The sequence below is a fragment of the Labeo rohita genome, chromosome 2 (genome assembly GCF_022985175.1).
Source record: "Labeo rohita strain BAU-BD-2019 chromosome 2, IGBB_LRoh.1.0, whole genome shotgun sequence".
In the NCBI taxonomy this organism is placed as follows: Eukaryota; Metazoa; Chordata; class Actinopteri; order Cypriniformes; family Cyprinidae; genus Labeo; species Labeo rohita.
Genome location: NC_066870.1, coordinates 1,442,614 through 1,465,815, shown reverse-complemented (window position 1 = coordinate 1,465,815; position 23,202 = coordinate 1,442,614). Strand labels below are relative to the sequence as shown.

The following is a 23,202-nucleotide window of genomic DNA, read 5'->3' as shown; positions in this document are numbered from 1 at the left end:
TTCCTAAAAGACCCATTTTGTCTTAGTGTAAAGAATAACTGAATAATCTAAACAACTTTTTTAAACTAAAAATAAGCTTTTGTGGAATTTAAAGATTTAACAGATGTTAAAGTTTCTTCATGGAGCCGTCAACATCAATAAAGAACCTTTATTTTAAAGAGTTTAAGTCACTCAAGTAAATGATGGCTGGAATTGAAGTGTTTTGTAATGGTGAGGTCAGAAACCTTACGTTACCCCAATCGGGATGTTGTGGCATGACCGATGTAATCAAGACCACACAAGAAATAATGAAAAGGGAGGATCTACTACAGGATCTGCTCATTCCTGTTTGTAATTATCAAGTGTTCATGAAAATCAGGTGTATTTAATTTGGGTTGGAGCTAAACTTCATAGGAAGGGAGATTTTTAGAAACAGGATTGAGCACCTCTGATCTCCAGGATACTAATTTCAAGGGTTCAGTTACTTTCTCCAGTATCTACTGTGAAGGATTACTCGGTGTCTTCAATAAAAATTTAAGAAGTACAACACTTTGTGTGTGATTAGTTCAGTCAGATTGTGTTTGTGTATGACTGTGATCAATATCAGACCACATAATTACATATCACATTCAACTAATTCCAGTGTGTTCACATATATCTCATCAAAAAAATCATACATAATTTTTTGTAAGGGAGAATGCCATTTTCCTCCAGTGATCAGTCAAGGAACGGCTTAATCAGAATGCAAGTAGCTTGAGATATGAGATCAGGTCTTTCCGTCTGTCAGTATGGGTGAATGTGACTGACTGAAGAGAGACTACTAGCGTAAGAGAAAGCTCTGTCTCGACACACAAGATCTATGATCAGTTATAATGTATTCAGGCCATAAACTCTGAATACCTGATTAACCAAGGTCTCAGCAGTGAACAAATCTCATTATCTGACAGTACTAAAATGCAGTAATCGGACTGTAGTTCTGATATTTTTCATGATTTTCATGTTTTCCTACATTTAAAAAGTTGTTTTCTCTTTATAGAAAAGACAGATGGAACCAGACATGCTGTACTGTTTGCATTTGCTAGAGGAAACAGGTCTGCATGTGAGGCCGGGCTGTAAATACGGACAGAGAAAGGACAGCCATCACATCAGGTTTGCACTGCCACTGTTATCAGTTACTGCATGAATGTGAATGGTTACCTCATACAAAACACTCTAAATCATGCTGGAAAATGTAAATTTGCCAATTACAGCCAGTTAGTCTTACAACAGTAACCATACAAATAAAATGTAAACAATCTTAACTGCATCTTCAGGGCATCCCATACATTTTCTGTAAAAAAAACAGTTGTTATTGTTTCTCAGGCTTTTTGTGGGAACTCAAGAGAACATAATGGAAGATGCTCTGCAAAGACTGAAGACGTTCCACATGCGATTCATGAAGGAGTTTTCTTAGTGTCATCTTCAGATTATGAGATCTGTTTAACCCTTGAATTCATGAATGTTTCACCAATCAGCAACTCAAAATATATATCTATCACGGATGGATCTCTAAACTGCACCAACAGTATGAAACTGTTCTGATATTTTAATAACAATAATAAAGTAATAAAATAAAGATTATTTTTGTTGTTGTCTGTTGAAACTTTGAAGTGTGTTTTGAGCAACTGCTTCACGGCCATCATCTCTTACATTCAGTTACTTTCAGCTTCTGCCTCATATTGGGGATCTGAACCTTTCAATGTTAATCATCCTGAAAATCACTGCTTTGTTTGCTGACAGATTTGTCATCATATCTACCAGTAAATGAAGCTAATGTCTATTTACTTGCTCTGCAAAATCTACATCAGTTGTCAAAGCGTGTAGCTGCACCTGTGAATAGATATGCATTTTATGTGCTACATTCTTACAATTAAGAAAAAAAAAAAAGAACCACTAACAATGTTCTGTTTTAGTTGTTTTTAGGCTGTCATAAACTTGCACTGTAATATATATAAAAATGTTGTATGAAGTTCTGTTTACATCTTTATTCAGTTGTTACAAAGAAGATATAATTATGTAATTACTTTAACACTCTTTCTTCAGACTCATAAACTGGTAACACTTTAGAAAACTGTTCCATCATAATGAATAATCACTCAGGAATAAATGAGTAATGCAATATTGAGACTTTAGTAATTACTGTTAACTAACAAGAATCTCTTATTAATGAATTAATGAAGTAATAGTGCTTAGTCCAATGTGGTAGCTCACTATTAGCTGATCAGTGACTAGTATTTTTTCATACTTCCCATAGAACTATTGAGAACAACTGTGTACACGTTCATAATTAATATGAAAAATGTATAATGCATCATTAATTCTAAAGTAAAGGTCATGGTAACCCACTAGTAATGATTCAAGTGTATTATCAAGTGTATTACTAATTACATTACATTACATTGCTTTCACTTTTCCCTAATCCCTCCCTGTTCTAGTTTACTAATCTAAATAATGTCTGAAACTTTGTATTAAAAGCACTTCCTGTTTATCTGTCTCTTTGTATAATTAGACTTTAATTAATTAATTAAAGCGTTTTTCCTGGCGTATTAGAGACAAACAGCACAGGTCATTGATTCACTCACAGTATAAGTAAATTGAGAAATTTTTTTAAAATTGAGAGTTATACATCACCTGAAACCTGAATAAATAAGCTTTCCATTGATGTATGGTTTGTTAGGATAGGGCAATATTTGGTTGAGGACAACTATTTGAAAACCTGGAATCTGAGGTTTTGATCAAAAAAATCAAAATATTAAGAAAATTGCCTTTAAAGTTGTCCAAATAATGTTCTTAACAATGTATATTACTAATCAAAAATTACGTTAGATCTTTACTTAATTTCCTATTTTTTTTCCTGATTTTTGCCATAAAAGAAAAATCAATAATTTTGACCCATACAATGTATTTTTGGCTATTGCTACAAATATACCCCAGCGACCTAAGACTGGTTTTGTGGTCCAGGGTCACATATAAGCCAGTCTTCAATATATATACAGGACAGTCTTCAAAAGTTTGGAGTTGGTAAGCATTTTTAAATGTTTACCAAGGCTGCATTTATTTGATCAAAAATACAGTAAAAATGTAAGTGATTTCTGTGATCAAAGCTGAATTTTCAGTATCACTACTTCAGTCTTCTGTGTCACATGATCCTTCAGGAATCATTCTTATATGCTTATTTGCTGCTCAAGAAACATTTCTGATTATTAGCAATGTTGAAAACAGTTGTGCTGCACAATATTTTGGTGAAAATCGTCATACATTTTATTCACAGATGAATAGAAAGTTAAAAAGAACAGCCTTTATTTGAAATATAATGTTTTGTAACATTATAAATGTATTTATGGTCACTTTTGATCAGTATATTGTGACCTTAATGAATAGAAGTATCAATTATAGTGACTCCCAGCTTCTGAACAGTAGTGTATAAATGTTCCAGTTCCTATTGCTGTTTTCATTGTCATTATCTTGGTTTGCTTCAGTGTGTTTCTGATTGGTCAGTAGGCAGCAGTGGGTGTGGCCCAGAGAAACCCAGCGTCAGTGACATCATTAACCGTAAGGTGTTACAAATTTTCACAAGACTGATGATGCGTTTCAACAGTCATCATCAACATAAATCCTAGAAAGATTTTTATATTTTGATTTTTTTTTTAAATGTATATACATTTATAACACATACTTAGCACCTTTTTATCAAGTTACAAAAAACTAGTTAACGCTAATGCAAGGGCGTAATTAACAAGAGGGCTGTAAATTTGACATTGTTCTCTCTTCTAACTGCCGGTATCAGTCTCTCTCAATTTTTTTCCTTTGACTGAAGGCGTAAAAAACGCTATTGTGGAGTTTTTCTTTTGCTCTTTGAGCAAATGGGAATGCAAAAAATATATTGATAATAATATAATGAATTGGGTGTGCAGAATTTTCATAGCTGGCTATTCATCTCTTCATCGTTGGATCTATGGCAAACGCAGCGGTCTCTTCCTTCTCAAACACAGATGAGTGTTGTGAGAGTTCACCTGGGTGCTTCAACAGTGATCTTAAAGAGCAAATCTTCCTCCTGAAAGAGTAATTTCTCTAAAAGAGCTCGCACGGTTGGGATTGTATGTTGATAAACATGCCTTTCCTTCCGTGCCCTTCTGATTGCGGCTCACCTCACCAAACGATCAACGCGATATGACCATGGGCACGCTCTGCTTTTACGTGAAGTGGCGGCTCAATCTGACTGCTTCCCGTTCCGGTCCTTCTACTTCCGGGTACGAGGCCGCTGTGATGTGCATCAATGGGGAGCAATAGGAAGCGAAAGAAGGTTCCACCGGGTGAAAACCCTGTAGACCCTTCACTCCTCGCATCCCAAACCTTAGATAATAGACTGGATAATAGACATCTGGGTAATGACCGTCACGCTCATTTCCAGTGCCTGTTTCCCAGAAGTGCACGAGAAGTTGACGAAATTGCAGAAGGCTCTGTTTTTGGCCAGAATGCGATATACCAACTCCTCCTTCTTCACCACCCTCAATGGGGGTCCAGCGAGGGGGCATACAGAGGTCCCCCCAAGGCTCCAGTCCAGGGCCTGTAAGTTCTCTCCGAGTGAGGGCTTACATGACTTCTGGACAAGCTGCGTCTGCCCTACATGCCATGGCCATCCTGAGGGTGTACCAGGCCAAGGTGTTGTGAGATCTGTACGAGGGTAGTCTGAGCTATAAAAGTTGCGGCGCAGGCTATGGGAAAGGTGATGTTCACTTTGTTGGTCCAGGAGCGCCACCTGTGGCTTAACCTGGCAGAAATGTGGGAAGTTAAGAAGTCCACTTCTCGAACCCCCATTTCCCAGGTCGGTCCATTCAGGTCGGTGGAAAAAGCAGGCAGAGGCCATCATATATCTTGCCTCAAGCGTGGGTGGGGCTCCGGCCCTGTACCCCCGACAACCCCCGCTTGCTCGTCGGCACAGATAGCCCCCTGCAAGAACTGCTGAGGCCCCGCAATAGCCGGGCCTGCGGCCAGACCCGCCCAACAGTCAAAGTTCTCGCAGGAAGGTGGCAACGTCAGCTCGTCAGTAGGTTTCCTAGTAACCTTGTTAGGTTTCTAAGTGTTCCTCAGACCAGCAACACAGAGGAGACGGGCTAACTGACCTACCCAGGAAAAAAAAAAAAAAAAAAGAAAGAAAGAAAGAAAGAAAAGAGGGGCAGCTGTGGCCTAATGGTTAGGGAGTTGGGCTTGTAACCGAAAGGTTGCGGGTTTGAGTCCTAGGTCCGGCAGGAATTGAAGGTGGTGGGAGTGAATAACCAGCACTCTCTCCATCCTCAATACCACGACTGAGGTGAGTCCCTTGAGCAAGGCACTGATCCCCAACTGCTCCCCGGATGCTGCAGCGATAGCAATATGGCTGCCCACTGCTCCGGGTGTGTGTGTGTGTGTGTGTGTGTGTGTGTGTGTGTGTGTGTGTGTGTGTGTGTGTGTGTGTGTGTGTGTGTGTGTGTGTGTGTGTGTGTGTGTGTGTGTGTGTGTGTGTGTGTGTGTGTGTGTGTGTGTGTGTGTGTGTGTGTGTGTGTGTGTGTGTGTGTGTGTGTGTGTGTGTGTGTGTGTGTGTGTGAGATCACTTCTCACTACTGTGTGTGTGCACTTGGTTGGGTTAAATGCAGAGCACAAATTCTGAGTATGGGTCACCGTACTTGGCCACACATCACTTCCTTTCCTTTCGACCCAGGGATGAGAGTGGATCCTGCCCCATTCAGCAGACAGCCACTACGTGGTCAGTAAGAGCATTTCCTCCTCCTCTTGGTTATCTTACAGCACTATGGCCCTCCATGAGACGACCAGATGCTGAGACTGCTGACCAGGATGTGTTGGGCACTCACCTGGTGTCTCCACATATTGGCAAAGGCACCCCGTGTTCCTTGGGACTTTTCATCTCCAGGCACAGCGCATTTTGCTCCATTCAGCCATGACATCCCCACTCCAGGTACGTCGGGTATAGTTCCTCTGAGACGGCTAGTTGAGTCCCAAGATGATTGGGGGCCTCAATCCCTTCCGTTGGCTTCTCAGGACCACTCGGCTCGGCTACACGACTCAGTTCGTTAGGTGTCCAACAAGTTCTATAGCATTTAGGGATGCCACAATACTCAATATAAGATCGAACCGTTCAGTACGACATCCACGGTTCAATACGTGCTTGTGAATTGCGTTTTTTTGGTTTGCATTTAAATAACTTCTTTGTTTTATTTCTCTCGGAATTTGCTGTATGTTTTTGCCCGTGATTTCATGTGCTGAAATGAGGAAACGCTTCCTTGCTTATATTTGAAAAAGCAACACACGCAGAACATCTTCCATTCTAACGACATGCAATGATAAGCCTTTCTAAACCTGTTGTCCAACGAAAGTTATAAAAACAAAAGTTTTGTTATAAAAACAAAACATAACTTGTTTTAATTCACAACATCAGTCGAGTGTTTGAAATAACTTCCTTGTGTGGATTCTTATCACAGAATGAGGCAGACAATAAATTCTTTACTAACATTCTATGTATGTCAATTAGCAGTGGCTTATGAAAATACCCGAGATGGCTTGAAGAACACAGATAAACCATATATTATTGCAGGCGACTGTTTATTGTCCTTACATTTCGTCATTCAAAACATTTAACCTTATATCTTGTTTTTAATCAATTACAACAATAGCGATGCTATTATCCATATTAGAGAAACTGGAACAGAACGTAATCAGTGCTACTTCTAAGACGCATATGTGGTTTTTTTTTTTTGCACGAGGGCACCCTCTGGCGTCCAGTATGAATGAAACCCATTCTATTTTGCGTAAAAATCGAAAAAATAATACCTCTCTCAAAAGAAGAATTAAGCAGACATATACTAAACCACGCTTTTTCTAGTGTAAAGAGGTTTACGGGGGTATTTTGTTAATTTGTTCCAAAAAAAAAACCCACACTGAAGTGGCAAGCTATCAGAACCGAACCGAACCGAAAACCGTGGTTAAAAACCGAGTTACGTATTGTTGCATCCCTAAAAGCATTCTCTTGCAAAGTCAGCTCAGGGCGAGAATGCTGTGGTTCTTCAAGCGGAAATGACAACCCTCCTGGGAAAGGTGGCGATAGAGCCTAACCCCTCAGCCGAGATGAAGAAGGGGTTTTTCAGCCTCTACTTCATTGTACCCAAGAAGGGTAGTGGACTCCAATCTGTGGTGATTGGAAGGGTGGTGGACCAATCTTAGATCTGAGGTTTCTGAATCGGGCCCTTCACAAGCTCCCATTTAAAGTGTTAACCCTCAAACACATTCTCTCATGTGTCAGGGTTCAAGATTGGCTTGTGGCAATAGACCTGAAGTCCGCGTTCTGTCATGTCTCGATCCTTCCAAGACTCTGTCTTCAAGGTCGGCTCATCAGTACAAAGTTCTCCCCTGTGGCCTATCCCTGTTGCCCCATGTCTTCACGAAGGTCGTGGAGGCTGCCCTTGGCCCTTTTAGGGACAGATTTAAATATTATGAAACCTTTGAAAGAAAGAGATCACACATAGAAAAGATTCCATACAAACACTATTATGGGGTATATCTGTATAAATTTGCATTCCCTAACTGATATGGACTTTTCTTCCAGTTAAAAAATAAATGAATATATATATATATATATATACATGCACACAAACACACACACACACAAACAATCTGTTACTTTGAATTGAATTGCATTAAATGTGTGTGTTGTAAATGATAGTGTTTAAAGTCTACCTGCATTTCACCATGGCTTTGATATTTTGTTGTTTAGTAATGAAAATTGTGCCTCTCTTGTGTTGTATATTCACACTTTTTTAACCTAAATTGGTTAATGTTTTGACAGTTACCTGACATGAATTGAAACTATTGCATCTGAATTTCTTCAGTCACTGCACAGTCATTGAGCTTTCTGTCAATGTTTTCATATTTATGGAAGCAGAAACATGGTTTTAGTTTCATCCCATTTAGATTTAAAGCTGATAAATGTAGCAATTGCATAATGCTTATGAGAGGAAAAAGAACAAATATTCTGACCTGGCAGCTGAAGCATCCCAGAACGGCTGGAAGATTAGCATCTTCCCAGTAGAGGTGGGATGCAGGGGATTTGTTGCAATATCTACCACCAGTTTGTTGAGAAAAATAGGGGTGAAGGGTCGCTCTCTCCAACAGGCCGTTAAGTCCATATCAAGTATTGCTGAAAAAAGCAGTAACTGGCTCTGGATCAAGCGTAAAGACCCCATTTGGGCAGCAAGGTAGAGATAGATGGTATGCGGTCAGGCTTAGGCCTGACTCAGGGAGAAGGATGCCCCTGCCATGCAGAGTCCATTAGGGTGATAGAGGGTATGGCATGGAGGGGGGTGTACCTGGGACGCTGGGTACACCGTTGAGCCTTTTGGAGACGTTGTGGGCTTCAATCAACGAAACGTCGATGAAGCAGGGTGCCCACCTGATGACCCCAATGACATACCTTACCCTTTTTTTTTTTTTTTTTTTTTTAACCACTCTATACCAACTGCTATTATCAAGAGTTTCCTACTAAAGGGATTGAAACATCTAGTCCTATTAGCTTTACTGAGCTTCTGGAAGAAAACCCAGTGACTGTTGTGAAAGTGCAGCTGGCGACAAGGGAAAGACCGTGTGACAGCATGGAGAGACAGCTGACAGGAGGAAATAGACCCCAACGGGGTTGTTATGGGCTAGCTACCCATAGCAGCAGGCTCCGTTACCCTAGTAGGGTATAAGAGCCACCTTATCTGGCTACGAAAAGTTCAAAAAGAAGAATACCCTTAGAGTCTGCGAGAGCAGGGGCGCAAGAAGACTCACAGACTGATTTCCCGGTAATGACCCTTGGAATGGACATGACATCGAAAGAAGGAAGTAGTAAGATTCTTGAGAAATTAGCAGCTGGACATGTTTTTCAGACCTGCGTGTGTGGATGGGCGAAAGTAACATCAACTCATGGTCTTAAGGTACATCAAGGACGGAAGAAATGCCTGAAAACCACCAACCCAGGGCCCCGCATCGACCGGATTCTGTCAGGAAAAAGGTTAAGTCAGTCGGATGAAACTCAGCAGCAGGAAGAAACCCACAGTCCGCAGAGAATCAGCACCCCAGGGAAGGAGGAGGAAGTTTCAGGCAGAACCACCAGTCCAAGACAACAACCAGCCCACCGCAAAAAAGAAAACATGCAAGGACGTAAGCCGTTGGTGAAATGGCCAAAGTCTAACAGCAAAGAGTGGGAAACCATCAATACAGAATTAAGCCTTATCCTGAGTAACATCATAGGGTCAGCCGAGAAGAAGCTGGAAATGATGGGCGACCTTATTTACAGATATGGAGAGGAAAAATGTGGAGTGAAGGAGCAAGTAAGAAAGAATGACATGCTTCCCACCCCCAAGTCCCGTCGGCTGCAAGAAATTCAACAACTTGTGAAAGAAAGGCGACGGCTTAAAAAGTTGTGGAGAAAGGCGACAGTAGAAGATAGGGAAGGTATCAACTTCCTTCAAGAGGACTTAAAACACAGGCTTTCAAAACTCCGCCGAGCAGAAAGCCTACGGATTCGTCGGAAGAAGAAAGAAAAAGCCAGAACTGATTTCTATAAAGACCCTTTTAAGTTTGTGAAAGGCATATGTACAAAGGAGAAGAGTGGATCCCTGAAAACATCAAAAGACCAGGTTGAGGAGCATCTGAGAACTATCTATACTGATGAGAAAAAAGATGAACCAATCGTTGTCCCCACTGACATCCCTCCAATATCACCACCACAACATCAGTTTGACATCAGCCCTCCTAAGCTGAAGGAGGTGAGGCAGGCAGTGAAAAAGGCAAGATCGGCATCTGCACCAGGCCCTAATGGCGTACCATATAGTGTTTACAAGAACGCTCCAGATGTTTTAAAAATCCTGTGGAAAAACATGAAAGTGGCATGGGACAAGCAAATTATCCCGAAAGCCTGGCGTAGAGCGGGAGGGGTGTTTATCCCAAAAGAAAAGAACTCAACCACCATTGAACAGTTCCGTCAGATAAACCTTCTAAACATTGAAGGCAAGATCTTTTTCAGTGTGTTGGCACAACGACTGACACAGTATTTAAAACAAAACCACTTCATTGATACATCAATCCAAAAGGCTGGTATTGCAGGCTTCTCTGGATGCCTTGAACATAACAGCATCATATGGCATCAAATCCAGAGTGCAAAGAGAGAAGGGAAAGATCTCCACGTCTTGTTCCTCGATCTGGCCAATGCCTATGGTTCAATCCCTCATTCATTTCTGTGGGCTGCCTTTGATTTCTTCCAGGTGCCGACTAAAATCACAAATCTAGTAAAGCATTACTTTCAGGATCTACAGTTTTGCCTTACAACATCAGGCTTCACCACAAGTTGGCAACCGCTGGAAGTAGGTATCATGGCGGGGTGTACCATCTCCCCATTGGCTTTCACGATGGCAATGGAGGTAATTATTAGAGCCTCAAAATGGGTTGTGGGAGGAGAACGATTACAAGGTAATCAGAGGTTACCACCAATTCGAGCCTATATGGACGATCTAACAACACTCACAACAACTGTCCCCTGCACCAAGAGACTGCTAGAGAAACTTTATCAAAATATAACAAGGGTGAGAATGAAGTTAAAGCCCAATAAGTGCAGAAGCATCTCCATCGTAAAAGGCCAAGTCACAGATCAAAGATTTTATGTTAGCGGGACACCTGTCCCAACAGTCTTAGAGATGCCAGTAAAGAGCTTGGGGAGATGGTATGATGAAAAACTCAAAGACACCGAGCAGTTTGAACAGATAAAAATTGATACTAGCATGTATATGGAGCGCATTAACAAGACATTGTTGCCAGGAAAACTCAAGGTGTGGTGCTTTCAGTTTGGCATACTCCCAAGACTCTTGTGGCCCTTAACTGTGTATGAGATCCCGATCACCAAGGTTGAAAAGGTGGAACGGCTGATAAGTATACAGCTGAAGCAGTGGCTTGGAATTCCACGTTGTTTAAGTTCCGTCGGACTTTATGGACATGGCAAGTTGAAGTTACCATTCACAGGGCTCTTGGAAGAGTTTAAATGCACCAAAGCAAGGCTTGTCATGACCATAACTGAATCTGATGATGCAGTTGTTCGAACAGCGGCCCCTCGGGTGGTATCGGGTAGGAAGTGGAATCCATCAGAAGCTGTTCAGAGTGCAAAGTCTGCTCTGTACTTTAGAGATGTGGTGGGACAAGTACAGCATGGGAGGGCAGGGTTCGGACTCTTCCCAAAAATTCCTCTGTGGCACAAAGCAACATCAGTGCAGAAGAGACAGCTAGTGGTAGAAGAAGTTAGGAGACAGGAGGAGGGAGAGCGACATGCCAAAGCTGTCTCAATGGCTAAGCAGGGGAGATGGACCAACTGGGAGGGCCTGGAGAAGAAAAGGCTCAGCTGGCGTGACATCTGGCAAATGGAGGGAGCGAGGCTAAGTTTTGTCCTCAGAGCCACATACGACCTGCTACCCTCCCCCCAAAATCTGAAAGAGTGGTATGGAGAAGATCCTGCCTGTTCCCTGTGTAAAGTACCTGCATCCCTAAGGCACATTCTATCAGGGTGTACTACAAGTCTCACCCAAGGGCGCTATACTTGGCGGCATAACCAAGTACTTAGAGAACTGGCAGCAATATTGGAACAGAGGCGAACCACCACAAACAATCTTCCACAAACATTGATAGGACAGGTCAACTTCATAAATTTCGTACCAGCTGGCCAACGTCAAGAGCATCGTACAATATCTAAGGATGCGAGCATCCTGCAGTCAGCACGGGATTGGAAATTGGAAGTGGACCTTGATAAGAAGCTGGTGTTTCCCCCAGAGATAGTGGCTACAACACTCCGGCCAGACATGGTCCTGTGGTCTCCAACAACAAAGCTGGCATATGTTGTGGAATTAACAGTACCATGGGAAGAGGGGGTTGAAGAGGCTTATGAGAGGAAAAAGAACAAATATTCTGACCTGGCAGCTGAAGCATCCCAGAACGGCTGGAAGATTAGCATCTTCCCAGTAGAGGTGGGATGCAGGGGATTTGTTGCAATATCTACCACCAGTTTGCTGAGAAAAATAGGGGTGAAGGGTCGCTCTCTCCAACAGGCCATTAAGTCCATATCAAGTATTGCTGAAAAAAGCAGTAACTGGCTCTGGATCAAGCGTAAAGACCCCATTTGGGCAGCAAGGTAGAGATAGATGGTATGCGGTCAGGCTTAGGCCTGACTCAGGGAGAAGGATGCCCCTGCCATGCAGAGTCCATTAGGGTGATAGAGGGTATGGCATGGAGGGGGGGTGTACCTGGGACGCTGGGGATGTTGTGGGCTTCAATCAACGAAACGTCGATGAAGCAGGGTGCCCACCTGATGACCCCAATGACATACCTTACCCTTTTTTTTTTTTTTTTTTTTTTAACCACTCTATACCAACTGCTATTATCAAGAGTTTCCTACTAAAGGGATTGAAACATCTAGTCCTATTAGCTTTACTACTTGAATTTGTATGTACTTGTTACACTTAAAAAAGGTATGATCAGTATGTCATGGTGATATTACGTTAACTCACCAAAATAAGTTAAGCAATTTTAACTTAAATATCATATATTTCAGTTATATCACAACTTAAAGATTTATTATAAATATTAATATATGAAATATATATATGAAATTCAACCTATTTTTTATGTAATTTAAGTTGAAATGGCTTGTACAACAAATGTAATGTAATTTAAGTTGAAGTGGTTTGTAAAACAAAGTTTATTATACTTATACTTGCTGCCTTGATTTGTTAAGTTGAAATAGGTGGGAATACAGTGGATAACGGGATATACTGTACAGATTTCAAATAATCCATTAATATTTCAGTGTTTGTGATGTGAAGAAAACATGCAGAAATAGTGTGGGAATTAAATTTAAACACTGGAATTTATAGCTTTTTTAATAGCATTTTATGCATTTTAAAACATTATATGCTGTGTGGATTAAAAACTGAAAACTTTCCGGATACCATTGGTGCAAAAACACCTGAAGCATATAGCTGAAATGATTGTCTGGGTTTGGTTTAACTTCAGTGATCAAAGACTAACTGTGTGTTTTAAAAGATCAGTGGTCTAATGTGTGACTTTTGTGACACACTGACATGCCAGAATCTAGACAATCATTAACTTCCACTTCAGCTATGCTATAAAGAGACATTTGAGTATCACAGTGACTTGGCATGTTTTCAGCCACTAACCACTTCAGAGAAGAGAATAATTTAAATTTATTTGTTAAGTGACTATTAGTCTTATAGTATTTACTTCAATATATGGACAAAACTATTGGGACACACCTGTTAATTACTGAATTCAGGTGTTTCAATCAGACCCATTGCCATAGGTGTATAAAATCAAGCATGCAGTTTGCATTTACAAACACTGAATAAATAGATTGTTCTGAAGAGCTCAGTGAATTGAAGCATGGTACTGTGAATATACTGTGCATGTCAGTTTTATGTTAGATATTCCATGCTCAACTCAAAGTGGTATTATTGGAAAGTGAAAGTGTTTAGGAACTGCAGCATCTCAGCCATGAAGCAGAAGATCATGTAAAGTCACAGTCAATAAGTGCTGAGGATCACAGAGAGTAAAAGTCACCAACATTCTGCTGATTCCAGAGCTGAAGAGATCCAAACTTACACTGGCATTAATGTCAGCACACAAACTGTGCTGCAGGAGCTTGATGTAATGGGTTTACATGGGCAAACAGCTACATGAAGCCTCACATCTCCAAATACAATGCCAAGCATGGGATGATGGAGTGTGTAAAGCACACAGATACTGAACTCTAGAATAGTGGAAACCTGTTCTGTGAAGCCACCAATCACACAGTCTGATGGGTTTACCTTTGGGATTAACTGAAATGAACCAGACCTTCTCATCAAATATTTGACCTCACAAATGCCCTACTGGATGAATAAGCAAAAAGAAAAGATCCCACAGAAACACTCCAAAATCTTCCCAAAATAGCAGAAGCTGTTATAGCTGGAAAGGGGGACCCCTTATTAAACTCCTTATTAAATGCAAAGTCATGAAAGTGCAAAGGTCACATGTCCTAATACATTTGTCCATGTAGTAATTTTAGGCTCATTTTATGTCTAAAATAAAAAAAAAAAATGTGTTATGCTTATTCCAAATGCTATGTTAATACTATAGATGGTTTTCATTCCTCTTCTGTGAAGAGAAGTTGAGCAGAGAATAGTCATTTATTTTCCCCAAAACGACTTTGTTAATGTCTCAAGGAGCCCGACCCACTCTTGACTTTGCTCCTATAAGCAAAATGTCACCATAGGACAAAGATTCAGGTTTAATAACTAAACGCATAAGGAATACTGGGAAGATCTTAAATTCATTTGGTCCAGGAACAGAAGCCATCAGACAAATAAAGAAGGTTGACTGTCTGAGTGAATTAGACAACAAAGAAAATACATACAATTCAAGATCCTAACACTAATAAACAACAATGTCCTTCCTGAAAGAGATCAGCCCATTGGTGAAGAACCATTATCTCTCGAGGAAAGATGTTTTATCGAGATGTGCGGCTCAGATCACAGCTGAAATACAACAGGTGTGGTATTACTTTAAAAATAACCTCTCATCTTTTATTCTTTTACATCATTAATATGGTATTTTGATGCAAATTCACCTGACACTAGGAAACATTGGTGGCATGACTTTATTTGTGGAAAGCCTGTTGCTTTTTCATTTAATTTAATTTAGTTAAATTAAACTAACTTATTTTACTTCTATCATACTGGAATTAGACAACCAGTTCAAAATCTGGGTCATGAAGGAAAACCAGCTGAGAATCACTGATCATTTGAACTGACTATTATTCTGAATCTAATTGTTTTTAGCAGTAGTCTGATTTTATAGTTACCCAGGGAAACAAATGATTCCTTTTATGCCTCATCTGATTTTTTTTGTCAACTGATTTTAGGGTGAGAGAAGAAACTATAATGAGGTGCATGATTTGTCTTCTGGGGATCTGCACAGAGGAGGAATAAAACCCATCACCTTTGTTCGTCAAGTGAGTAGAAGATTTATTTATATCAGTCAGAGAACAAATATAACACACTGAAAACATGTAGGTAACACTTTATTTTAAGGTGTCCATAATACAGAGTAATTACCTAATTAACTACTTGGTAGTAGCCATTGTACTTGTCATGATCTGGGCTGTGGGGCTCCCCTTAGCCACCTGAGGTCGCTGTTTTCCCTTCCTTGCACTGCACTTCCCTGATTGTACACCTGTCTGGTCATTGGCACTCATCAAAGCTCTCACCTGTTCACAATTATCTGGTCTATAAGAACTCTCATTTCCCACTACTCATTGTGGCTGCATTGTCTTCGTGTGTGTTCCTCCGTTTTGATCATGCTTTAGATTGTGTTTCTGTTCTGTTTATTTGTGTTTTGTTCATTAAAATTTCCCTCCCTGCATTTTGGACCCTGACCTCATTTCTAGTACATCGAACGTGACAGAATGCAGCCAGCTAGGATGGGCCCAGCGGGGAGGAATTTTTTTTTTTAGGGAGGCGGCGACCACCCGCTCTGTTCCCGAGACGGCGGGGATGTCCTTCGAGGCGGCGTCGGCCGCTCGTTTCGAGTGCATCTATGCCTGTCTGGCGGGGATGGACACCTGTAGGGCAGAGGCTGCGCAGATGCGGCCCTGCTTTCTGGCGGGGGCGGAGACGCTCTTCCGCGGGCAGGCGGCGGCGACCGCTATCTCTGTTCCTGACGTGGCGGCGACCGCTATCTCCGTTCCTGATGCGGCGGCGACCGCGCTCTCTGTTCCTGACGCGGCGGTGACCGCGCTCTCTGTTCCGGACGCGGCGGTGACCGCGCTCTCTGTTCCGGACGCGGCGGTGACCGCGCTCTCTGTTCCGGACGCGGCGGTGACCGCGCTCTCTGTTCCGGACGCGGCGGTGACCGTTCTCTCTGTTCCGGACGCGCGCGGCGACCGCGCTCCGTTCCGGCGGCGGCGACGCGGCGCGCGGCGACCGCGCTCCTCGTTCCGCACGCGCCGGCGACCGCTATCTCCGTTCCTGATGCGGCGGCGACCGCTATCTCCGTTCCGGACGCGGCGGCGACCGCGCTCCCCGTTCCGGACGCGCCGGCGACCGCGCTCCCCGTTCCGGACGCGGCGGCGACCGCTATCTCCGTTCCTGACGCGGCGGCGACCGTTATCTCCGTTCCTGACGCGGCGGCGACCGCTATCTCCTGTCCGGACGCGGCGGCGACCGCGCTCTCTGTTCCTGACGCGGCGGTGACCGCTCTCTCTGTTCCGGACGCGGCGGCGACCGCGCTCCCCGTTCCGGACGCGGCGGCGACCGCGCTCCCCGTTCCGGACGCGGCGGCGACCGCGCTCCCCGTTCCGCTATCTCCGTTTCTGATGCGGCGGCGACCGCTATCTCCGTTCCTGACGCGGCGGCGACCGCTATCTCCTGTCCGGACGCGCTGCCGACCGCGCTCTCTGTTCCTGACGCGGCGGTGACCGCGCTCTCTGTTCCGGGACGCGGCGGTGACCGCGCTCTCTGTTCCGGACGCGGCGGCGACCGCGCTCCCCGTTCCGGACGCAGTGGCGACCGCTATCTCTGTTCCGGACGCGGCGGTGACCGCGCTCGTTGTTCTGGACGCGGCGGTGACCGCGCTCTCTGTTCCTGACGCGCCGATGACCGCGGACGTTCCACTGGTGGCGAGGCCAGCTCACGTTCCCCTGGCGGCAGTGTCCACTGACGTTCCTCCGCTGCACGGGCCTGGCCCGCCATCCCTCCCCTGATGCACCTTCCACCGTTCCTCCTCCCTCCAGACTTTTTTTCTTGAGAGGGGGTACTGTCATGATCTGGGCTGTGGGGCTCCCCTTAGCCACCTGAGGTCGCTGTTTTCCCTTCCTTGCACTGCACTTCCCTGATTGTACACCTGTCTGGTCATTGTCACTCATCAAAGCTCTCACCTGTTCACAATTATCTGGTCTATAAGAACTCTCATTTCCCACTACTCATTGTGGCTGCATTGTCTTCGTGTGTGTTCCTCCGTTTTGATCATGCTTTAGATTGTGTTTCTGTTCTGTTTATTTGTGTTTTGTTCATTAAAATTTCCCTCCCTGCATTTTGGACCCTGACCTCATTTCTAGTACATCGAACGTGACAGAATGCAGCCAGCTAGGATGGGCCCAGCGGGGAGGAATTTTTTTTTTTAGGGAGGCGGCGACCACCCGCTCTGTTCCCGAGACGGCGGGGATGTCCTTCGAGGCGGCGTCGGCCGCTCGTTTCGAGTGCATCTATGCCTGTCTGGCGGGGATGGACACCTGTAGGGCAGAGGCTGCGCAGATGCGGCCCTGCTTTCTGGCGGGGGCGGAGACGCTCTTCCGCGGGCAGGCGGCGGCGACCGCTATCTCTGTTCCTGACGTGGCGGCGACCGCTATCTCCGTTCCTGATGCGGCGGCGACCGCGCTCTCTGTTCCTGACGCGGCGGTGACCGCGCTCTCTGTTCCGGACGCGGCGGTGACCGCGCTCTCTGTTCCGGACGCGGCGGTGACCGTTCTCTCTGTTCCGGACGCGGCGGCGACCGCGCTCCCCGTTCCGGACGCGGCGGCGACCGCGCTCCTCGTTCCGCACGCGCCGGCGACCGCTATCTCCGTTCCTGATGCGGCGGCGACCGCTATCTCCGTTCCGGACGCGGCGGCGCGCTCCCGCCGGACGCCCTCCCCGTTCCGGGACGCGCCGGCGACCGCGCTCCCCGTTCCGGACGCGGCGGCGACCGCTATCTCCGTTCCTGACGCGGCGGCGACCGTTATCTCCGTTCCTGACGCGGCGGCGACCGCTATCTCCTGTCCGGACGCGGCGGCGACCGCGCTCTGTTCCTGACGCGGCGGTGACCGCTCTCTCTGTCCCGGACGCGCGGCGACCGCGCTCTCCCGTTCCGGACGCGGCGGCGACCGCGCTCCCCGTTTCCGGACGCGGCGGCGACCGCGCTCCCCGTTCCGCTATCTCCGTTTCTGATGCGGCGGCGACCGCTATCTCCGTTCCTGACGCGGCGGCGACCGCTATCTCCTGTCCGGACGCGCTGCCGACCGCGCTCTCTGTTCCTGACGCGGCGGTGACCGCGCTCTCTGTTCCGGACGCGGCGGTGACCGCGCTCTCTGTTCCGGACGCGGCGGCGACCGCGCTCCCCGTTCCGGACGCAGTGGCGACCGCTATCTCTGTTCCGGACGCGGCGGTGACCGCGCTCGTTGTTCTGGACGCGGCGGTGACCGCGCTCTCTGTTCCTGACGCGCCGATGACCGCGGACGTTCCACTGGTGGCGAGGCCAGCTCACGTTCCCCTGGCGGCAGTGTCCACTGACGTTCCTCCGCTGCACGGGCCTGGCCCGCCATCCCTCCCCCTGATGCACCTTCCACCGTTCCTCCTCCCTCCAGACTTTTTTTCTTGAGAGGGGGTACTGTCATGATCTGGGCTGTGGGGCTCCCCTTAGCCACCTGAGGTCGCTGTTTTCCCTTCCTTGCACTGCACTTCCCTGATTGTACACCTGTCTGGTCATTGTCACTCATCAAAGCTCTCACCTGTTCACAATTATCTGGTCTATAAGAACTCTCATTTCCCACTACTCATTGTGGCTGCATTGTCTTTGTGTGTGTTCCTCCGTTTTGATCATGCTTTAGATTGTGTTTCTGTTCTGTTTATTTGTGTTTTGTTCATTAAAATTTCCCTCCCTGCATTTTGGACCCTGACCTCATTTCTAGTACATTGAACGTGACAGTACTTACATGAAACTAAATATGTAACTAAGTTATGGAACAGCCTGTACACGCTTTAAAAGTTTCTTCACAGCGATGCCATAGAGGAACCATTCAGTCAAAGGTTTTTTAAAAAACCATCTCTTTCTTACTTTTTTATGAACCTTTTTTTGCCACAAAGAACCTTTTGTGAAACTGAAAGGTTCTTCAGATGTTAAAGGTTCCTTATGAAACCATTTAAACAAAAAAAAGGTTCTTCTATGGCATCATGAGGCACCCTTATTTTTGAGAGTGTTATTACAGTTTGTAATTATGTAGATGTAATAGGCTACACCTAAGTACAATCTTGATACACTTTATTTTAAGTAACTTATGTTTGAGTATGTACATTTTGAATTACATTGTATAAAGTGTGCAACACATATGTAACAGTCTTTTGGTTACTTATGTAGTTGTGTAACAGACTCGGTCTGTTACACATGTGGACAGTGGCTGTTTATTACATCTACATAATTACAAACTGTAACTACAGGCTGTTCCATAACTTAGTTACATGGTAAGTACATTTTTTTTCATGTAATTACAACGCCTACTACTAAGTACTTAATTAGGTAATTACTCTGTATTATGACACTTTAAAATAAAGTGTTACCAAAATGTATATATGAGGATTTATTACACACATTTCTTCTGACATGTTATTTAATTGACAGAAGTTTAACTGCTGTCAACTAATGAAGAGAAAAGAAGAGACTCTACAACATTTCACTGTTATTGATTTACCATGCAGCTCAAAGTATTATAGATAGAATCTCTTGACAGTCTATTCTGATTCATCAAAACAGTTTCACTGATGATCCATAAAGAACACTAAACCCAGGATAGAGCGGCTGAGTGAATGTGGTCTGGACTGTGTGGATGAGGCTCATTGTGTCAGAGACGCTGTAGAAGGACAGAGTTCCTGCACTGTGATCCACAAACAGTCCTATTCTACTGCTGATGGACGTCACAGTGAGATCAATCTGTTTGTTATTGTGTCTGAATGAGTATCTGGAGGGAGAGCAGAACAAACTCCAGGACTGATTATTACGTCCAAACACACACTCATTTCCCAGTCCTTTCCTGCCGATGCTCTTATATGACACTGATATACGTACACATCCACTCCACTGCAGCTCCCAGTAACAACGTCCACACACACTCTCTCTACACAACACCTGAGAATAACCATCAAATCTGTCTGGATGATCAGGATACGACTGGCCTGTGTTATTGTTTGTAATCACTTTGCTTCTCTCAGACAGACAGAGGAGTTTATGTGCTGTGTTCAGATCCAGAGTGAGCTGATGGAAATCTGTTGGAGATAAAACACATCTGAATCAGGAATTATGAATCTGTTTGATGTTTTCATGTAGCTGAACTCTTCATGTTCAGTGTATCATCAGTGTGTCAGTACAGATGAGCAGATATCCTGTGCAAATCATCATTTACATCATCAGTTATAAAACTCTTCTTTCACCTTCTACGGGAAGAACATGAACACACTCAGTGAGTTTTTCTGCTTGTTTTCTTACTGACTTACATTGTAGGAAGTCGTTTCTGGTCCTGGTGAATGTGACTGTGGAAATCAACAGACATGAACAGTGTGATTCTCATGATCCTGCATCCATTCCTAACACATTTCTAATATGATGTTCTCCATTATATGAGATGATGATGGACTCGTTTTAAAGAGCAGACGAATCTCTGGGACTTTACCTCTGTCTGAGATCTTCTTGAGCTCCTCTTTGCAAAAATTCTCCAGTTTGACTCTCAGCTGATGGACAGATTCTCTCAGACCATCAGAAGAGACGAGTGAAATGAAGGGATCGTCATTTATATCTGTAGATTCAGGAGGTGCTGAGAGAGACTGGAAACTCTGCAGAAAACAGAAATCAAAAATCATCAGATCCACACTTCACCCAATAGCCTGCACCAACATCAGATTTGACTTGACTGATCTGATCAATAAATTTTCACTGTAGGGTTGAGTAGATTTGCTCAGGAAAAGTAGCTCAAAGGATACGATTAGATTGGCCAGTACTTATTACTTTAGAAAAGACAGAGACACTTGAACATCACAAGAACTCTTAAAACACACTCAAGTTTGGTTTCAATATGCTGAATTACAGTCACTCCGGGATTTCACGATTCTGCGATTGCAGAATTTAATGCAAAATCAAGTAAACACAGATTATTTATGGCAGTTTCCATTTTTGTTTTACTTCCGTAATTTTGAGAGGAGGAAGCAATATTGTAAAGTGAGCATGAATGGATCGACTGTACTGAGCAGCAGGACGCCACATATACAAGTGATTTAAAGGGATAGAAAAGTACTGAGATGAAATCCATTTGAGTAAGATTTCTAGTGCTGAAACCCATTTGTAAGCAGTGTCTCTTTCAAAAGAAGATGATGAGAGTCTGACTAATGATTTTATAACAACAATTATGAAATGTTTCTTTGTGAATTTCCTTTCACAGCAGAATCTTGCTCAATTCCACTATTACCCCTTTTCTACAAAGGCAGTTTGAGTGCTGGTTCAGAGCAAACATGATCACACTGGATTCATTGTGTTTGGATGCCGATGTAGGTTTGCAAAGCCATGAACATCAGTAGCAATACAACATCCGCCATTGTTGATATTATGCTTGTTTGGGATGTGTCAGCGCTGTGCGGACCGGTTGGCATGTGGCATCGAAGTACCATGCAATCAATCACTTCTGCAGTGCTTTGGTGTTGTGTGCCTAGTGTGTTTGCATTTGGCGCTGCCATGCTAGTGTTGCTAGGAAAGATGAGACATATTCAGTGACATAAGACCTGGCTCTGTGGTGGCTCTCTAGCCTGTGGAAAGGCAAAATGGATCTAAGAATGTTCACCAGTCAAACCAAATCCGAACCTGCAATACCACTAGCTCTGAACTAGCACCCGGTTGATGCTGGTGGAAAAAGGGTATATGATCTTGTTCTTCTAGATCTGTGTTACCTGCAGGAACTGGATGTGATCCTGTGTGTGTGAAAGCTGCTCCAGCTCAGCGTCTCTCCTCCTCAGATCATTGATCTCCTGCTCCAGTCGCTCCAGTCGTCCTTCAACTAGACTCACCATTTGCTTTTCCTGATCTCTGATCAGCCGTATCAGCTCAGAGCGGCTTCTCTCAATGGAGCGGATGAGCTCAGTAAAGATCCTCTCACTGTCCTCCACTGCTGTCTGTGCAGAGCGCTGTTAGGACACACAGTGATTTAGGCTTCAGTGGGACTGAAAGAGACAAGAGAGTCTGAACTGAGACTGAGACACACTTCTCTTCTCCTCCAGACTCACCTTATGAGACTCCACAGCCTCTCTCAGCTGCTGAAGATCTTTCTCTCTCTCCTGGATTCTCTGCTGGAACATCTTCTTTGTCTCCTTTAGCTGCTTCTGCAGGACAAACAGATGATAGTGAATGTCACAGAAAACTACTGACACTAAATCATCATGTGAACAGATAATCTAGTAAAAGTGTAACTGATATTGTCTCGGTTACGCATGTAACCTTGGTTCCCTAAGTAGAGGAACGAGACACTGTGTATCCATTGCTATAGGAAAACCTTCCGGATGATGAATGTTTGAAGCCTTTATACCATCACACCATTCTATTGGCCAGTAGCACTAGTACCACCCCGAAGGATACAAACATATGCTATAAGAACATGCTGCACGCTACTTTATCAGAATTCTTATTATGAAGGAAGCAACATCCAAGAACCACAGTTCCCTTTCATAGATTCACTTGAGCTGCATAGCCATTGCTGTGGGAACGATATATCATAATGCCTTCATGTACCTGAGGTGTTCAGAGAGGTCCATTCTGCAGCAACACATATATCCTCCAAACCCTCAAAGAGAGTCTGGGAAGAAGCCATTCTGGTGGAATGAGCATATATACCAGAGGAAATGCCATGCCATGTGCCTCATAGGCTGCAGAGATAGCCTTGATCACCCAATGAGACATTCTCTGTTTAGTGACCGTAACTCCTTTGTTTTTGGCAAAACACACAAACAGTTGGTGCACTAGGCCATGCAGTCGACACAGATCCCAGTGGAAAAAAGCCTTCAAAACTACCTGCTGGAAGCAAAACAGAGTTGACATGACCTTAGGAACATGTCTAGCCTGGCCTAGGCTGCAACAATACTTTAACCAGCCCATGAGAAAATTCCATACAAAAAGCAATGATAGAGAGAGCCTTTTTAAAGATTCTTTTAAGAGAATATAGAGCCACTAAAAGTCATCTTAAGAGTCAGAAGCTTTTCTGACACTGACTCTAATGGCTCAAATGAAAAACCTGCCAGACAATGGATAAGTCCCATGAAGAGATTTGTGCAGGGTGGA

General features: G+C 44.2%; 3 protein-coding genes across 6 annotated transcripts in view; 2 read left to right on the top strand and 1 right to left on the bottom strand.

The window, feature by feature from the left end:
- The window catches only part of LOC127173342 (alanine aminotransferase 2-like), a 76,905-nt gene extending 74,975 nt beyond the window's left edge, over positions 1 to 1,930 (top strand). For all 3 annotated transcript variants that reach the window (XM_051123175.1, XM_051123187.1, XM_051123157.1), the window contains exons 10-11: positions 1,016 to 1,128; positions 1,342 to 1,930. In XM_051123175.1, coding sequence (XP_050979132.1) covers positions 1,016 to 1,128; positions 1,342 to 1,432 — 204 coding nt within the window. In that variant the 3' untranslated portion in view covers positions 1,433 to 1,930. The remainder of the gene's footprint in view (positions 1 to 1,015; positions 1,129 to 1,341) is intronic.
- Positions 1 to 23,202, bottom strand: part of LOC127173276 (tripartite motif-containing protein 16-like) — a 100,611-nt gene that overhangs the window by 74,049 nt on the left and 3,360 nt on the right. Inside the window, exons 2-6 of one of the 2 annotated variants that reach the window (XM_051123052.1) lie at positions 22,155 to 22,250; positions 21,822 to 22,055; positions 20,558 to 20,717; positions 20,382 to 20,417; positions 20,017 to 20,153 (exon numbers count right to left, since the gene is read on the bottom strand). In XM_051123052.1, coding sequence (XP_050979009.1) covers positions 20,017 to 20,153; positions 20,382 to 20,417; positions 20,558 to 20,717; positions 21,822 to 22,055; positions 22,155 to 22,250 — 663 coding nt within the window. The remainder of the gene's footprint in view (positions 1 to 20,016; positions 20,154 to 20,381; positions 20,418 to 20,557; positions 20,718 to 21,821; positions 22,056 to 22,154; positions 22,251 to 23,202) is intronic. The other variant, XM_051123045.1, reaches the window with a different exon arrangement.
- Positions 14,383 to 23,202, top strand: part of LOC127173363 (alanine aminotransferase 2) — a 32,886-nt gene continuing 24,066 nt past the window's right edge. Inside the window, exons 1-2 of the mRNA XM_051123199.1 lie at positions 14,383 to 14,632; positions 15,005 to 15,094. Coding sequence (XP_050979156.1) covers positions 14,528 to 14,632; positions 15,005 to 15,094 — 195 coding nt within the window. The 5' untranslated portion in view covers positions 14,383 to 14,527. The remainder of the gene's footprint in view (positions 14,633 to 15,004; positions 15,095 to 23,202) is intronic.